Raw genomic sequence first — 13,385 nt, 5'->3', positions numbered from 1 at the left:
GGTGTTTGACTCTGCAGCAGGAAATATGGGTGTTAAGATTGATTCTGAGCCATGTCACTCACACATACTTATCAACCTAAAAATATATTTAGCAAAACAGACTTATTGTCTTAGGAAAATGCTTAAAGATGTACAATCCATGTGTTTATGTCTTGTAAATTCAGGTGTTTATCCCTTTTTGGTTAGATTATTGTAATGCGTTCCACACTGGTCTACCTAAAGACTGTGGGCTGACCACAGCTAATTCAAAATGCTTTCATTACATGAAAGAACAAATTTGATCCCAACACAACTGTTATAAGACCTCTGCATTAGTTAGTTTGAGAACAAATGCTTACTTCTTGTCAATAAAGCTTTCCTTGCTCTTGTGACACTCTAACTTTCTGACTTGCTTCTCCAATTTATCCGGTCCTCTAAGGTCATCTGGACACCAATGCAAGGTCTTGTCTTATATCTAAGTCAGTTAAACAAGTAGCGAGTACACATTGGCATATATTGGAAAGTGACCCCCAAATTGCAAGCGCATTTCAAACTCCACCTAGATATCTGAGATTTTCTGTCTCAGATGCCTGGTGGAAATTTTCCTTGTCATAATGGTATACACTGTTATTGTATGATTAAGGGTAATCAATTCACCCATCCGAAATCTGGTGTTGACATCAAGGTTAGGGGCAGAATCACATGCAACACTAAATATGTGGTTTACCAGTTAAAATGCCCATGTAATTTATATTATGTTGAGAAAACGAAACGTATTTTGTAGTCATAACCGCAACTTGAGTGAACTACATTATATGGGCATTGAGACAGTGAATATGCCATGGAAAGTTGGCAACAGGGACAGAATCCTTCTTCAGTGGGAGGCGTATTGGATACACTCCCTTAACACCCTCATTCCCAACGGGTTGAATGAGGAGATTTCATAGGTTTCTTATGAACTGAATATAATTCGTATTTTTTTCCTTCTATTTATTATTTTCTATACACTGTTTTATTCACTGTCAGTAACCTACATCATATTTGTTTGTGGCTCCCCCTGCTGGGATGGACTTATTGTGTCAGTTGTGGACATTTGTAATTAGCCCCACCTGTGTCTATTGATTGTGTAATTACCAGTGCACATGCTGAAGAAGGGCATCTTGCCCGAAACATTAGTGTGGCAATTAAAAAAGTCAATTTGTAGTGCTGTCCTAGTCTTTCTTTACAGCTGTTACAATATGTTATTGCTGCTGTCTATAGACTGTAGGTATATATAAGGCAAATGCAATAATTTCTTAAATTTATTGGTTGCTCAGTTGGTTTAATACATTTGGAGTGTAGATGATACTGTAGGACTTGTAGACTGTTGTGTGTGTGTGTGTGTGTGTGTGTGTGTGTGTGTGTGTGTGTGTGTGTCCTGATTTTGGCACATTTTTAATGGAATGGAAATTGATGTTCTTATGGTCATTGTAATAATGGCAGGATTCTTCCAGTCATTAAAATACTGACCACAGATAAGGCAGCCTGGCTGCAAGAAACCAGAGCAGTGGAATGCTGTTCTCTGATTGGTACATTTCAGTCAATAGGACAGTACATCATAGGACATACATCATAGTAAAAGCAAAAACTACGGCTCTGTCCTATTCTTATAAACTATGACAGTGTGACAGTGAGCCAACATGCACAACACCAGGATCCTGACACTGAATTTTATTATTTACACCTGTGCTTGTCTTTCTGCAACATGTCAATATGTCTTTCATTAAAAAAGTCTTATTGGATGTAAAATGCCACCAAGTGTTCAAATGAATTTTCATTTTCATTTTACTTCGTCAGTAATAATTCATTTTTAATGACATTTTAAATCTGTTTTTATGTCCTGTGCACACAAATGGAAAATTACATTTCTAGTTGGTGATGAGAATTGATCTTTTTTCTATTATTGGCAGTCCAGGACTTCCATACTCCACTAACACAATACAACTACAAATCTGACTGTTTTACACCTTATTTATTTATATAATCTGTCACACTTTGCTTCCCCACTTTTCCCAACCACACCACTGGTAAGATGAGCATTTTTCAAGGTGAAATGAACTGGCCTCTCTGGCAAAACAGCTTGCTCCAGTCTGGCTCCTGTGGTTTAAATATGCCAGAACTGCCAGTGGTTAGATGGATAACGAAAAAGGATGATCTGCGCTCTTTATCTGTGAAGGTATTGATGATTCTGCTTTTTTCTCACCATCTTGATTTACCATCCAGATGAACATTTAGATTGATGAATCGCAGTGTTTCTTTCTGTTCTCTGATTGGCTGAGGTGCCAAACCGTTTCACCCTTATGGCCATTCATCTCCAAGCAAAAACAGGAAATCAATTGAAAGCTACAGGAAACAGGATGTATTGGAGTTTTAAGACTCTGAAGTGCCTCCCTAATCTCAGATGAGAGAAAAAATGTCCTGAGTTATTTTTAAATGTTGAGTTGAAACCTCCTGGTCTGCCAGATCTCTCTGTGTCTGGATTACAATGAGCACTAAATAGGTTTGTTGATTAACTCCAGTTCAGCCTGATGTCTCATTAAAGTACAGTTATCAAAAAAGATTGCACTTAGACAGAGAAATAGTGCAGTGGAAGGTCAGAAAACAAAAAAAGTAAAATAGTATCAATTAGCTAATTTCAGTTCTAGTTGCATGCACGTGCAGGTTACAGCCTGTGAACTCTATTGCCAGTTTATTAGGTACACCCAACCAAAACCCAATACAGTCTAGTGAAACAGCCCTGCAATAAATCCCACCTTCATGAAAGTTTGAATGTTTGGTTTTTTGCTTAAACTGTTTTAGAGAGGTGCCGTTTTAACTTTATGGTAATTGTGGAGGCTGTAGTTTGTGGTAAAAAAGGTAAAAAATGGTAAAAAAAAGGAGTAAATACTGAAGAAAGATGATTAATAACTAATGTTCAACTCAAACTAAAATCATGTTTTTGTAACTAATTAAGACTTTCGGCTCAAGTAAAACAAAAAGACAGTTTGTTAAGTTCTTTTATTAAGGATTTTCTTCTGTACAAGAGTGAAGGAGTTTCTTTGTTCCGCGTGTTAGCTGGTCAGCAGCTCTGTACAACCGTCTGTACAACAGGAGGTCAAACATAACTGATGAGGAAATGTGTTAATTAAACTGGTGGTTTTTGGTAGAAGGCAGGTCAGAAGGTGAGACATGGATTGACTGAACACACACGCGCGCACGCACCCACACACACTCGCACACAGCGCTCCAAACTATTTACAACAACATGGCTGACTGGCCCTTGAGACAGATAAGTAGAGACAGATCAGCTAAAACATGATTCAAACAGTTATCACATAAAAAAGTCTTTGAAAAGTCTTTCAAAGGAAAAAAACCCAAGAAAAATAAACTCAAAATTATCCATAAAAGACCTGTTAAAAGGCCCATCTGGAGTTAGTTTATTTACAGTCTCATTTAAAACAAAGCCTCAGCTCTCTTCTGATAAATCATACAGTTCTGCTGACCTTAATGAGGTCAACTCCATAAACTCCACCTGCTCTGTCTGTTCTGAGAGCCAACAGTGATGCTGCCACTTTATCTGAAACCTCTGTTCTAGTGCAGAGTTTGTTTGATTGAAGATGATGTAAAAGGTGTTAAAAACAGGAAAATGTCAAAATTTTTGCTGGTTTCCAAAAAACTATTAATTTGTTTGTTTGTTTTTTGTCCCATGCTGCCTGTAGTGACATTAATCAGTTTAAAACTCTATTCTGAGCTTTATAGATCAAGATCTGGGCATTTTGTGAAATGGAAAAACAATCATTTGATTATTATGTATTGATTTTTAGATAAATGTAAGTTTCCCATTTGATCTTCAAGGCAGATAAAATCTGTCATAATTTCAGGCGCATCTAAAAAAAGAGTTAACAGACTGGATTTTACATTTGTGACAACTGTGTCCCTGCACTGCAACTCTTTTGTTTTTCCTGCAAAAAAAAACTTCCATTATCATTTAATTTCAAGATTATTCATTTTTTCATTTCTAGTTTAGTCATCGGTTGTTATTCCGTCTTTTTATTTCTATTTCAGTTTTAATTAATTTCCTTTTCATTTCCCCCGTAATTAATCACTTAGTAATTTGTTGAAATGTGCTGCTACATAAATTATGTATGTTATCATTCATTGTTATTGGGATGAACTATTACTATCAAATGTGGGCTGCAGATGGTTTTGCAAAACTGAGGGAAAAATTCTAGTGTGAAAACTTCACGGCTTGAAAATAATCTGATAAAAAGGTTTAGTCTGTTAGTCAGAGAGGCGGCTTTTTTGAGCTGCCACTTAACTCTCACTGGAACCACTTGAAGAAAGACTCTTACTTCACACTAAACAAGGACTTAATGCTTGTTTCACAATTGGCTCAGACCAACGTCATCTTCACCTTTCAATGAAGCGCAAATCAGCTGAAATCTGAGTTTGACAGGTAGACACTGTAATGCTAACAGTGTTAGGATAAACAGAGAGCAAATATCAAACTCTCGATATGTTTTGTGTTCAAATTCTTAAAAATCCCATCCCTGACTAATGCCTGATGTTTAAAAATCTTTAAACGATCACATGTATGTGGGTCTGATTATGGTAAACTGTATCATAATGACTTTGCGAGTACTTTCAAAGCAATCTGTTCATTTTCAAAACCTTTTAAGGGCATTTCTGTTTCTGTTTTACAAGATTTCAGCATTGCTTGACATAATCTGAAGTAATCACCATGAAAGACACTAAACTGTATGTGGTCCCGTGTGGTGTACAGTGTTAAAAAAATAACGTACAGAACAAATAAACTATCAGCAGAAAAAACATAGTCAGTATAGTAAAATAAAATCAAGCTTACAGTACATAGTGTGAGGAGTTTGCTAATCTTGCTGTTATGAGGTTTGACACAAACAGATGTGTGACAGCTCATCTTCATATACAACATATCCGTTATCCTCTTCATCATCATCCTCAGTCAACCTGCAGATACCTGACTATATAAATATCTTTTTGCAGCCTGTGACCAGCCGGCTGAATGACTTAAGCTCACCTTTCACATTTGCTTCATGTTTGAGGATTGTAAACTCAGGAGTGTAAAAATAAGGGAAAAATAAAGAAAAGATGACAGGAAGTGAACAAAAATGGAATAAATGCCTGTTATATGACTAAAAAACACAAATAAATAGTACTAACACTCCATCTGCTGCAAGCCTGTAATTCCTCTGTTGCACCACTAGGGGGCATCAACCACCAAGGGGTTACATGTAGAGAGGAAAGGGGTTGGAAGGCAGCAGTTTCATGTAAACAACAACAACAACAACAGGGAAAATTTTGGATCTGAAAGACATTCAGATACAAAACAAAAAGATGCCTCAGATGTAACTGAATGAATGACAGAGGTGTAAATGTAAAGCTGCACTAGACAAAATCAGGATTAATCACCAAGCTTAAAAGAGAATAATGTTCCGTTTTTTTCCAGTCAGACCTCTGGAAGCTTGAATTAATGTTTTCATCTTTTATCTCTCTTTTTGGGCTCCTCTGGTGTATTAGATCACCGATCTCTCAGGGTCGGTAAACATGGCGTTAGTGACTTTTCTAGGAACTGAAGTTCAAACTCTACCTACTGTTTCTGAGCCAACAGTGTGCTAGTTTCAGCTGCCAAATGCAGCTGTAATTAAAAGAGGAGAGTGTTCAGTGTGTGAACAAGTCTGTGTGCAGTGTATATGCATGAACATGTGACAGTGTCACAAGTCTGGTCTCTCGTGGTCCTCCTGGTTCTGGTAAAAGAGCGAATTTGGACTGTTTTAATCTGAACTGGGCTGAAACAAGCAGCAACCACCACGTTTGGCAAGTCAAAGCTGATGTGGAAGTTCTATTAGATGCAGTTCCTATGATGACCACTTCAAAACGGACAGTCAAATTGAATGGGAAAGCCTCCAAATTCTTTTTTGTTGTGACAATCTTGTTCCTAATTGGGACAAATTTTCCCATAACTGTTTTCATTTAAATGAAAGCAGGGCTCAAAAAGTGGTATGTTCAGGGAATGTTGGCTTAATTGACAGCAGTTGTGGTTGCTGCTTACTTGTCACAACTCCGCTCCACAAACACCTTTGAAAAATTGGGGTTATCTGGCAACGTAAACCTAAAAATGCCTTTATAAGTGATGACCATATTATGTTTCTTCACTGTTTTGCTGGCAGCGGCTACAGCAGCTCTGATATGAACTTGGTTTGGTCTGTTGAAGATGGTCCCTGTTCGGACTGTAGTGGAAAGTCTGCAGCCGTCACTGTAGCAGCAGTGGATTGTGGTCTCTTAGTGTCCTGTTTGTTTTTCTTCTTATTAACTTCTGGGTATTTGTCCATCATAATCTCTTTCACTCGTCTGCGCTCGCACTCATTTCATCTTTTTTCTTTGTTTACAACAGAGACGATGTGAGACATACAGAGACGCATCAGCCTCGCATGATTTCTGTTCTGTTCAGCACGACAATAGCTGTGGCCTCAGGGTATTGTTTAGCTGTGGATGATGCACGAAGCCGAAAGAGGACACGATCAAAACAACACATTAAAAACTCGGGGTAGAATACACGAGCAGTGCAAAGGTGCTAAATCAGGAGTGTTTGTTTTGCTTTGGACTGTGTCTTGTTCTAATTGTTTTCTTAATCGCTTTTATAGAATCAAGCTGGAGGCCCTGCAAATTAAAAAATTGGCTTACTGATACACTTCCAGAGCTGTGGATCAAACCATTTCTTTGTTCTGCAGAATTAGATCCAATTAATTAAAGAATCTGATGGATTTTTGCATTCTGCTGCTTAGGACTGTGCATGTATTGTACCCCTAAAACTCAAAGACACTGCCTCCTCATCTTCCTGTTCTTCTTCTGCTGCTTAGAAATGTCTGGGTCCATTTTCAAGGGTCTCGCACCTGGTCCACACTTAACCTCACCCACCTCAAGTTCAGCTCTGGAGACTTTTATTTTGGGTCAGAGGTTTGAAACGCCTTCTAGTTCAGTTCTCTGAGAGAGTGCCTCTAGTCCACTATATCTTCTGATCCAGCTGTGGTTGTGTTTTAGGACTTCTGTTCAGCAGTGGCAGCAGGAGCGGCCACACTCTCCGGCTTCACGATCTGGTAGGTGATCAAGTATTCTGGATAAGCCTGTGGACGAGGAAACTAAATGTTAGGCTTATTTCTAGTGCTGGAGTCATAAGTGGATTAATAGAACATCATAAAATAAACACAAGATGTCATCTTGGCCTCTGTGAATTGTGATTTTTCACCGTTTTCTTCTTATTTTATAAAGGAAATGACTAATGGATTTATACATTCTTCTTATTTCATACAACAATATGTCACAAAAGGTGTTTAACAGACATGCAGACATGAATAACATGGGTTTATGTGTGTGTACTGACCTGCTCCCCTCTGTAGATGACGTACTCTGCGTACGCCAGTCCGTTAACGCTGGGCCGTCCTATAACAGAGTGGTGTCCAGGGGGGGCGTGGGCCATTTTCATCGCACTGAACTGAAGAAACGACTTACCCAGCGTCACCCTGCAGAACAGCATCTGCCTGGAATACAAACACACGCACACCGATGCTATCAACAGTAAGGTCAAAATTTTGTTTTATTAATATATTTTTACTCCACGTCATAATATGCTTTATATTTTATTGCTACCTGCAATAACAACAGTGATTCCAGCTGATAAAAGGTTCTCAAATTCCTCCTCTCTCTGCCTGTGTCCCACTTCCATCCTACATAATTATAGTATACAGTGCATACTATATTCTAACTCTCATAGTATACTGTTTTTGCAATTAGTATACAAGTAATAAATGTGCTTTACTGTTTTGTACTAACAGGAAATGATACAAACACCAATGGATGTCAATGAAACTGCTGCTTTGGAATACCACGAATGCCGAGGAAGTCAAGAAAACAAAAAAAACCTTTTGTTTTCTCATGATCATCCAAGTTATGTTTTATTTCTTTAAAGCTGCGAGTTTCTCCTCCTTTTTCTTTGCGCAATGCATGGTGGGACTATAACAGCACAGTTAAAAATCTGCATAAACTCACAGCATAAAACCTGTTTAGGATAAGGATTTTGTAATGGAGATACAGCTACAGTTCTTTCCTGTCACACATAAAGTAAAGTGATATGATTTCTAGTTGGTTTGGAACGAAAGAAGAAGAGCCGGTTACCATGGCAGCGGAGTCAATTCATTTTGCCTACTCTAATAAGATGTCTCACCTGTGACACACGTAGCAGGAGCGGTCTTTGTGGGTGGGACATCCTGTGCCTCCACCAATCCCGTACACGTACTGGTTGCTTTTGGAGGAGTTCTCTGCAAAATAGATCCCTGCGCCAAACATGCCGCCGATGTAGGCGTGGCGCTCGTCAAAGCCCTTATGAATGATGGCGTTGATGAAGGGAGAGCCTGGCAAGGGAATGAAAAACTCATCTGTATTAAGATAATCACAAAGCACAAACTTGCAATATTCTGCCTGCAGGCCTCCACAGTGAGGACGCTTCCTATACGGACATGTTTTCTTTATGGGAACCTGGAAACTTTCCAACACAACTTGGTTTGTTTTGGCTTTAAAAAATAAAACATATCCTAATCTGACTCATTTTCTGGAGCCTTCACTGGAGGAGTCCCCAAACACAAGTTGCCAATAATAATCAGTTAAAAAATGATCATGAAAACACATAGTAGTGTCTGTGAAGATGTCTACATTCAGACTCCGCTATGATAGGTACACCTACACTTTTATAAAGAGCTCACATCTCCAGACAGTGAATCACAAATAAATAAATAAAGCACAAGTATAAAGAATGCAGACAAGGTAGAGAAATCCAGATACTGCCTAAGCGTTATCGTGGGAAATCCACGATCTAAGACACTCTCAACAAAGTACGATCGTTCTTGTCAGATAAACCGTTTCAGGCATCACAGAAGCTACGACTTCTTGGGATTTTCTTCTCTACAGTGTTTAAAGGTTAAAAGAAACGAGAACTCGGCTGCGGTCCTGCGGGCGTCGCCCTGGCTGAAACTTGTGGTTGCGAGGGGACATGGAAGATTAATGGGATTTGTTCAAGCTTACAGTCGGGCTGCAACCATGACGACATTGTAGTCAGAGTTCATCTCAGAACATGAATGGTTGAACCTTGAAGCAGAAGCCTGAGTTGCGTTTTACTTAAGAGGAAGTGACTGAAGCAACAGTGAAGACGTGATCACCAAAGCTTAATGATGATGAAGAGGTCGTGCAAATTATAGTCTTGTGTGTCTTCAACTTGAGAATAACCAGATTTTGGTGTATTTTTTGTCAAAAAAGTAAAGTTTACGAACAAAACAACAACAAACTTTTCAAAATTTACACTCAGCTGTCATCCTGAAACACACTATTTATGTAATAAATGTAAAAAAATGTACCGTATATACCGTAACGATGCTAGCATTACATCTGCACTGTATGGTATATGATGAGGAAACCCACCATGCTGCTCTGTATTGTATCACATGAATTTATTTACCGTGAAACAGCATACGCTCGTTGTGGTGGTTATGATTCTCGTCTGCGATTTCCTTTTGTCTGTGTGCGTATCTCTCCCTTAACTTCTTATTCACCACCTTCTGAATCTGCAGAGTCGGAGGGAGGAAGAGTGAAATTAAGAGAGAAAAGTGTCACTTGTGCCATGAAATAAGAATTTAAATGTATCTGCAGAAGTCAAACAAGACACATAATTCCTTATTTGTGGTCAAAAAACAAAACAAAACTGGTCTGTGTGTCTGTATATGTGTGTTTGTGTTTTGGAGTACACACCTTGATGATGTTGTACTGGCTGAAGACTCCGCCTGCGTTGCCTCCATCGCGGTGTTCTCTGATAGTGCTCTGTAGCTTAGGAGGAAACAATATAGAAGACAATCAAAATGACACACACAAACGCAAAGGTTTTAAAGGTTAAAAAGGGAAAACGTTTGGGATGAAAAAATTCGAATGAATTTATTTCCACATATCGTGAATAATATCTGGTGTGATTCATAGCGCTCTCTGGAGACTTGATGTGATGAGTCATTTTTTTAGCTTAGAACTCCAGGAGTGTTTTCATATTCAGAGAGCGATCTTCAGTGACCACCTCGAGTAACAATGCAAACTTTAAGCTTGTTTGATTTTTTTTCTTTTTATATCTGGTGTTTCAGCTTGCAGAACAGCGACTCATTCATTCAGAGCAGATTCTTTGAAAATACCTGTGGTAAAAGTATATCTCTGATAACTTCAATTACTGATGTCTATAACATAAAATAAAGCATTTACTGTAACCTATATTTTCTAATATTAGAAGCGCAGCCTGGAGAGACCTCATGTCAGTCATTTTTCAAATAAAAATTACAGTTTAAATTACCTGTTAAATTTCTGTTAACGTCTGACAGTCCTTATTAATTTTAAACTCGTTCAGACTGATATCTGCTGTCTTCTTTAATTACTGGTTTCATTTACAAGAGCGGTATAGTCAGTGGAGCATCGCATACTGAGCTGCTGTACTGTGGTGACACTGCATGGTGTGTCCTTAACCAGATGGTTGCAAGTACAAATAACGCACATGCACAAAATTTAAATCTCTTAAATTATTTGTCCAGACTGCTAGAAAATCATGTAGATACCGAGGGTAAAAAATAACCACCATCACCTAAATGTGTGTAGTGTCTATGTATAAATGAAGATGATGAATGAAATGAAGCGTGTGTGTTTGCATACTTCCTCCTCCACAGACTGGAACTCCTTATCATCCGGTGCCAGGTCGATCAGCACGGTGCCCTGACTGGAGCAGTGGAACGTCAGGTACGGGTTTGCACCTACCGACACACATTTTGAATGAACGCGAGTCAGGAGAGGATGAAACAAACGAAGAATAAATGACGACACAGACATTTTAGGGAATCTGGTGTACAGGTCACCTGAGACAACATCTGATCATCATCTCTTAGTGTTTCTAAAAGCAGAGGCAGGTTTACTGCACATCTTTACCTTGAAAATGTGTAACCATCATCAACTGTGCTGACTGAATATTCATTTTATTTTTTATATGATTCATCTGATGCAACATCTCACTACACTTGCGCCTCCCTAAAAGCTCACAAGCACACACTCACACTCGATATGTGTGTGTGTGTCTCTGTGTTTCCTGACCTTGCTGGCCTCCCAGCAGCCTCTCGATGCCCTTGATGAGTTTGTGTCTGTGCCCGTAAGCGTTGATGCCGATCTCTTTGAGCTCCTCGTGACCCATGTCTGCCAGCACATCCAGCGAAATCTGCCCGGAAACAGCAAAGAAGTCATGTCAGTCTTGCTGATGGTTGCGTCTGCCATCAAAAGAATGTAAAATAACACTATATGATCATAATTACAGTAGCTACCTTAGCTTTACTTCTACTTACACATCTGACTACTACATCAAATTATGATGTTTGACTATATTTGACTGTGGTAGAATTCTGCACACACTTAGACTGACGGTTTAATAGTGATTGTGGTGACAACGGTGGCTCATACCATAACTGGTCACCAAAATGAAAAGCAATTGATGATAATGGATTCAATTATCTAAGACATACTGCAGAGACAGTGGGTGTGACAAATATTCATGAGAGAAAGACAAAAGAGGCATGAGGAAAAGGTCAATGAATGGATGGCAGTAATCAAGCCATTGATATGCAAATTGGTGATGGTAAAGTTTTGCAAGTTTGTTCAAGGAGAACCGAGATGAGATTCATGCTGGAGGCAGAGATAACTCAGTTTTTCAAACGGTAACCTATACCTACTTTCCGCCGTCTTGCTGTGATCACGATTGCTGGTATAAATCATCACAGCCTAAAATACACTGTGGAGAATTCACTGAAGGCATCAGGCAGAAATAAGCAAAATAGTGACTGAAGATTTTTGTAAATCTAAAACTTGTAAAAGCGATATATCAGCCAGGTTGTCCGCATTGGCTGTTAATTTCATCTCAGTAGCCAGGTTTCTATTCAAATGTAGAGCAAATTAATGCATATTCCCACTCATTACTGTTATTTGAATGTTAGGAGTTGGTTGGTGCTAATTTTCCAGCTGGGTGTGTTAACACATTGCAGAAGAAGAGGGTGCAACAAGATGATGTATTTATAAGAGTGCCAGTCAAACAATGTAGAAAACATGACAGAAATATGGCACCTGTGTTTGTTTCATGTATTAATTTGAGGAACACTACAGTCTCCTCATCGCTCCAGATCTGCTGTTTTTTCATCTGCAGTTATTTTTCATCTCTTCAGTGGAGCCAAAGCTGGAGTGATGTCAAGTCACATGCTTCATGTGCATCATGATTTATTTGCCAAGTCTGTTTCCATTGCATTTTTGCTTTTACTGATACACCAGCTTTTCCACTTCAGCCAAGCGTAAAAACGGTTTTGTGATATTTTGAGTTTTTCCTTTTTCTTTTTTCATATTTTCTGTTTCCACTCAGGTTTTTTATGTCCAAATTGAAAATGAGCATTAAAACAGGAGAATGAGAACACACTAAGGCTGGAGATACACTTGCTTTTTAACCACACATTCGTGTAGACAACCGGCTGCATTGTGAGTATAATTGTTCACGTGCTATATACTCGTCCTGTTACTAGAGCATTCCACTAGGGGGCAGACCACAGCACTAAGGATATGAATAGAACTTTTGAATTTGCATGAACATCAAAGAAGAAGAAGAAGAAGCATGATTTAAAAACTAAACATGGCGACACTCGAGGAGGTTACTGCTTTGCTAATTCAAACGTATTTGCCACTGTGAAGCGGCATTAACACGTCGTACAGATGCGATAACCGCAGACTCGGTCTATTAACTTGCCTTCAAAACTTTCCACCATTTGTGTTGCTGCTTTCGTGCCTACTGAACCCTGACCCTGTTACATCCTCATACCGCCCCCACACTGCCCCTACATTTCATGCGCGTATTGCATCTTGCGAACACATTGCGTTAATTTCTGAGGACGTGCACGATCAACGCTTGAAACGGACATCATGCACATGCAAACGTGTAGTTAAAAGCAAGCAGCTTTAGTGGTGGAAAAGAAGCACTGGGGTAATCTGCCTCTATAAAACACTATCTCACTGAAATATCCAAATAATTAACTTATGCTATTTTCTTCAACCAAATCATTACAATATTTCAAAATATTGTACTTTTTCTGCATGAAAGGGCCAAATGAAGACAGTTGTAAGAGCCGATCTCATCATTTTTTGCTTAAACTGTTTGATCACACTTGATGTTGACAAAGGTTTTCTACTAATGTTCTTGTAAAACTAACAAGTAAGCAGCGAGGCTTTACAGAGGGAGGATTATTCACACAGCAGTA

General features: G+C 38.9%; 1 protein-coding gene across 3 annotated transcripts in view; it reads right to left on the bottom strand.

Annotated features, from left to right (window-relative positions):
- Positions 1-3,707: 3,707 nt before the first annotated feature.
- LOC137170259 (poly [ADP-ribose] polymerase tankyrase-1-like) overlaps positions 3,708-13,385 on the bottom strand; it is an 81,952-nt gene continuing 72,274 nt past the window's right edge. For all 3 annotated transcript variants that reach the window (XM_067573462.1, XM_067573464.1, XM_067573463.1), the window contains 7 exons: positions 11,194-11,314; positions 10,762-10,859; positions 9,829-9,903; positions 9,539-9,644; positions 8,255-8,441; positions 7,415-7,571; positions 3,708-7,157 (listed from right to left, as the gene is read on the bottom strand). In XM_067573462.1, coding sequence (XP_067429563.1) covers positions 7,071-7,157; positions 7,415-7,571; positions 8,255-8,441; positions 9,539-9,644; positions 9,829-9,903; positions 10,762-10,859; positions 11,194-11,314 — 831 coding nt within the window. In that variant the 3' untranslated portion in view covers positions 3,708-7,070. The remainder of the gene's footprint in view (positions 7,158-7,414; positions 7,572-8,254; positions 8,442-9,538; positions 9,645-9,828; positions 9,904-10,761; positions 10,860-11,193; positions 11,315-13,385) is intronic.

This window comes from Thunnus thynnus, chromosome 19 (assembly GCF_963924715.1).
Source record: "Thunnus thynnus chromosome 19, fThuThy2.1, whole genome shotgun sequence".
NCBI lineage: Eukaryota > Metazoa > Chordata > Actinopteri > Scombriformes > Scombridae > Thunnus > Thunnus thynnus.
The sequence above is the reverse complement of the archived record's forward strand: the minus strand, read 5'-3'. Positions and strand labels throughout refer to the sequence as shown.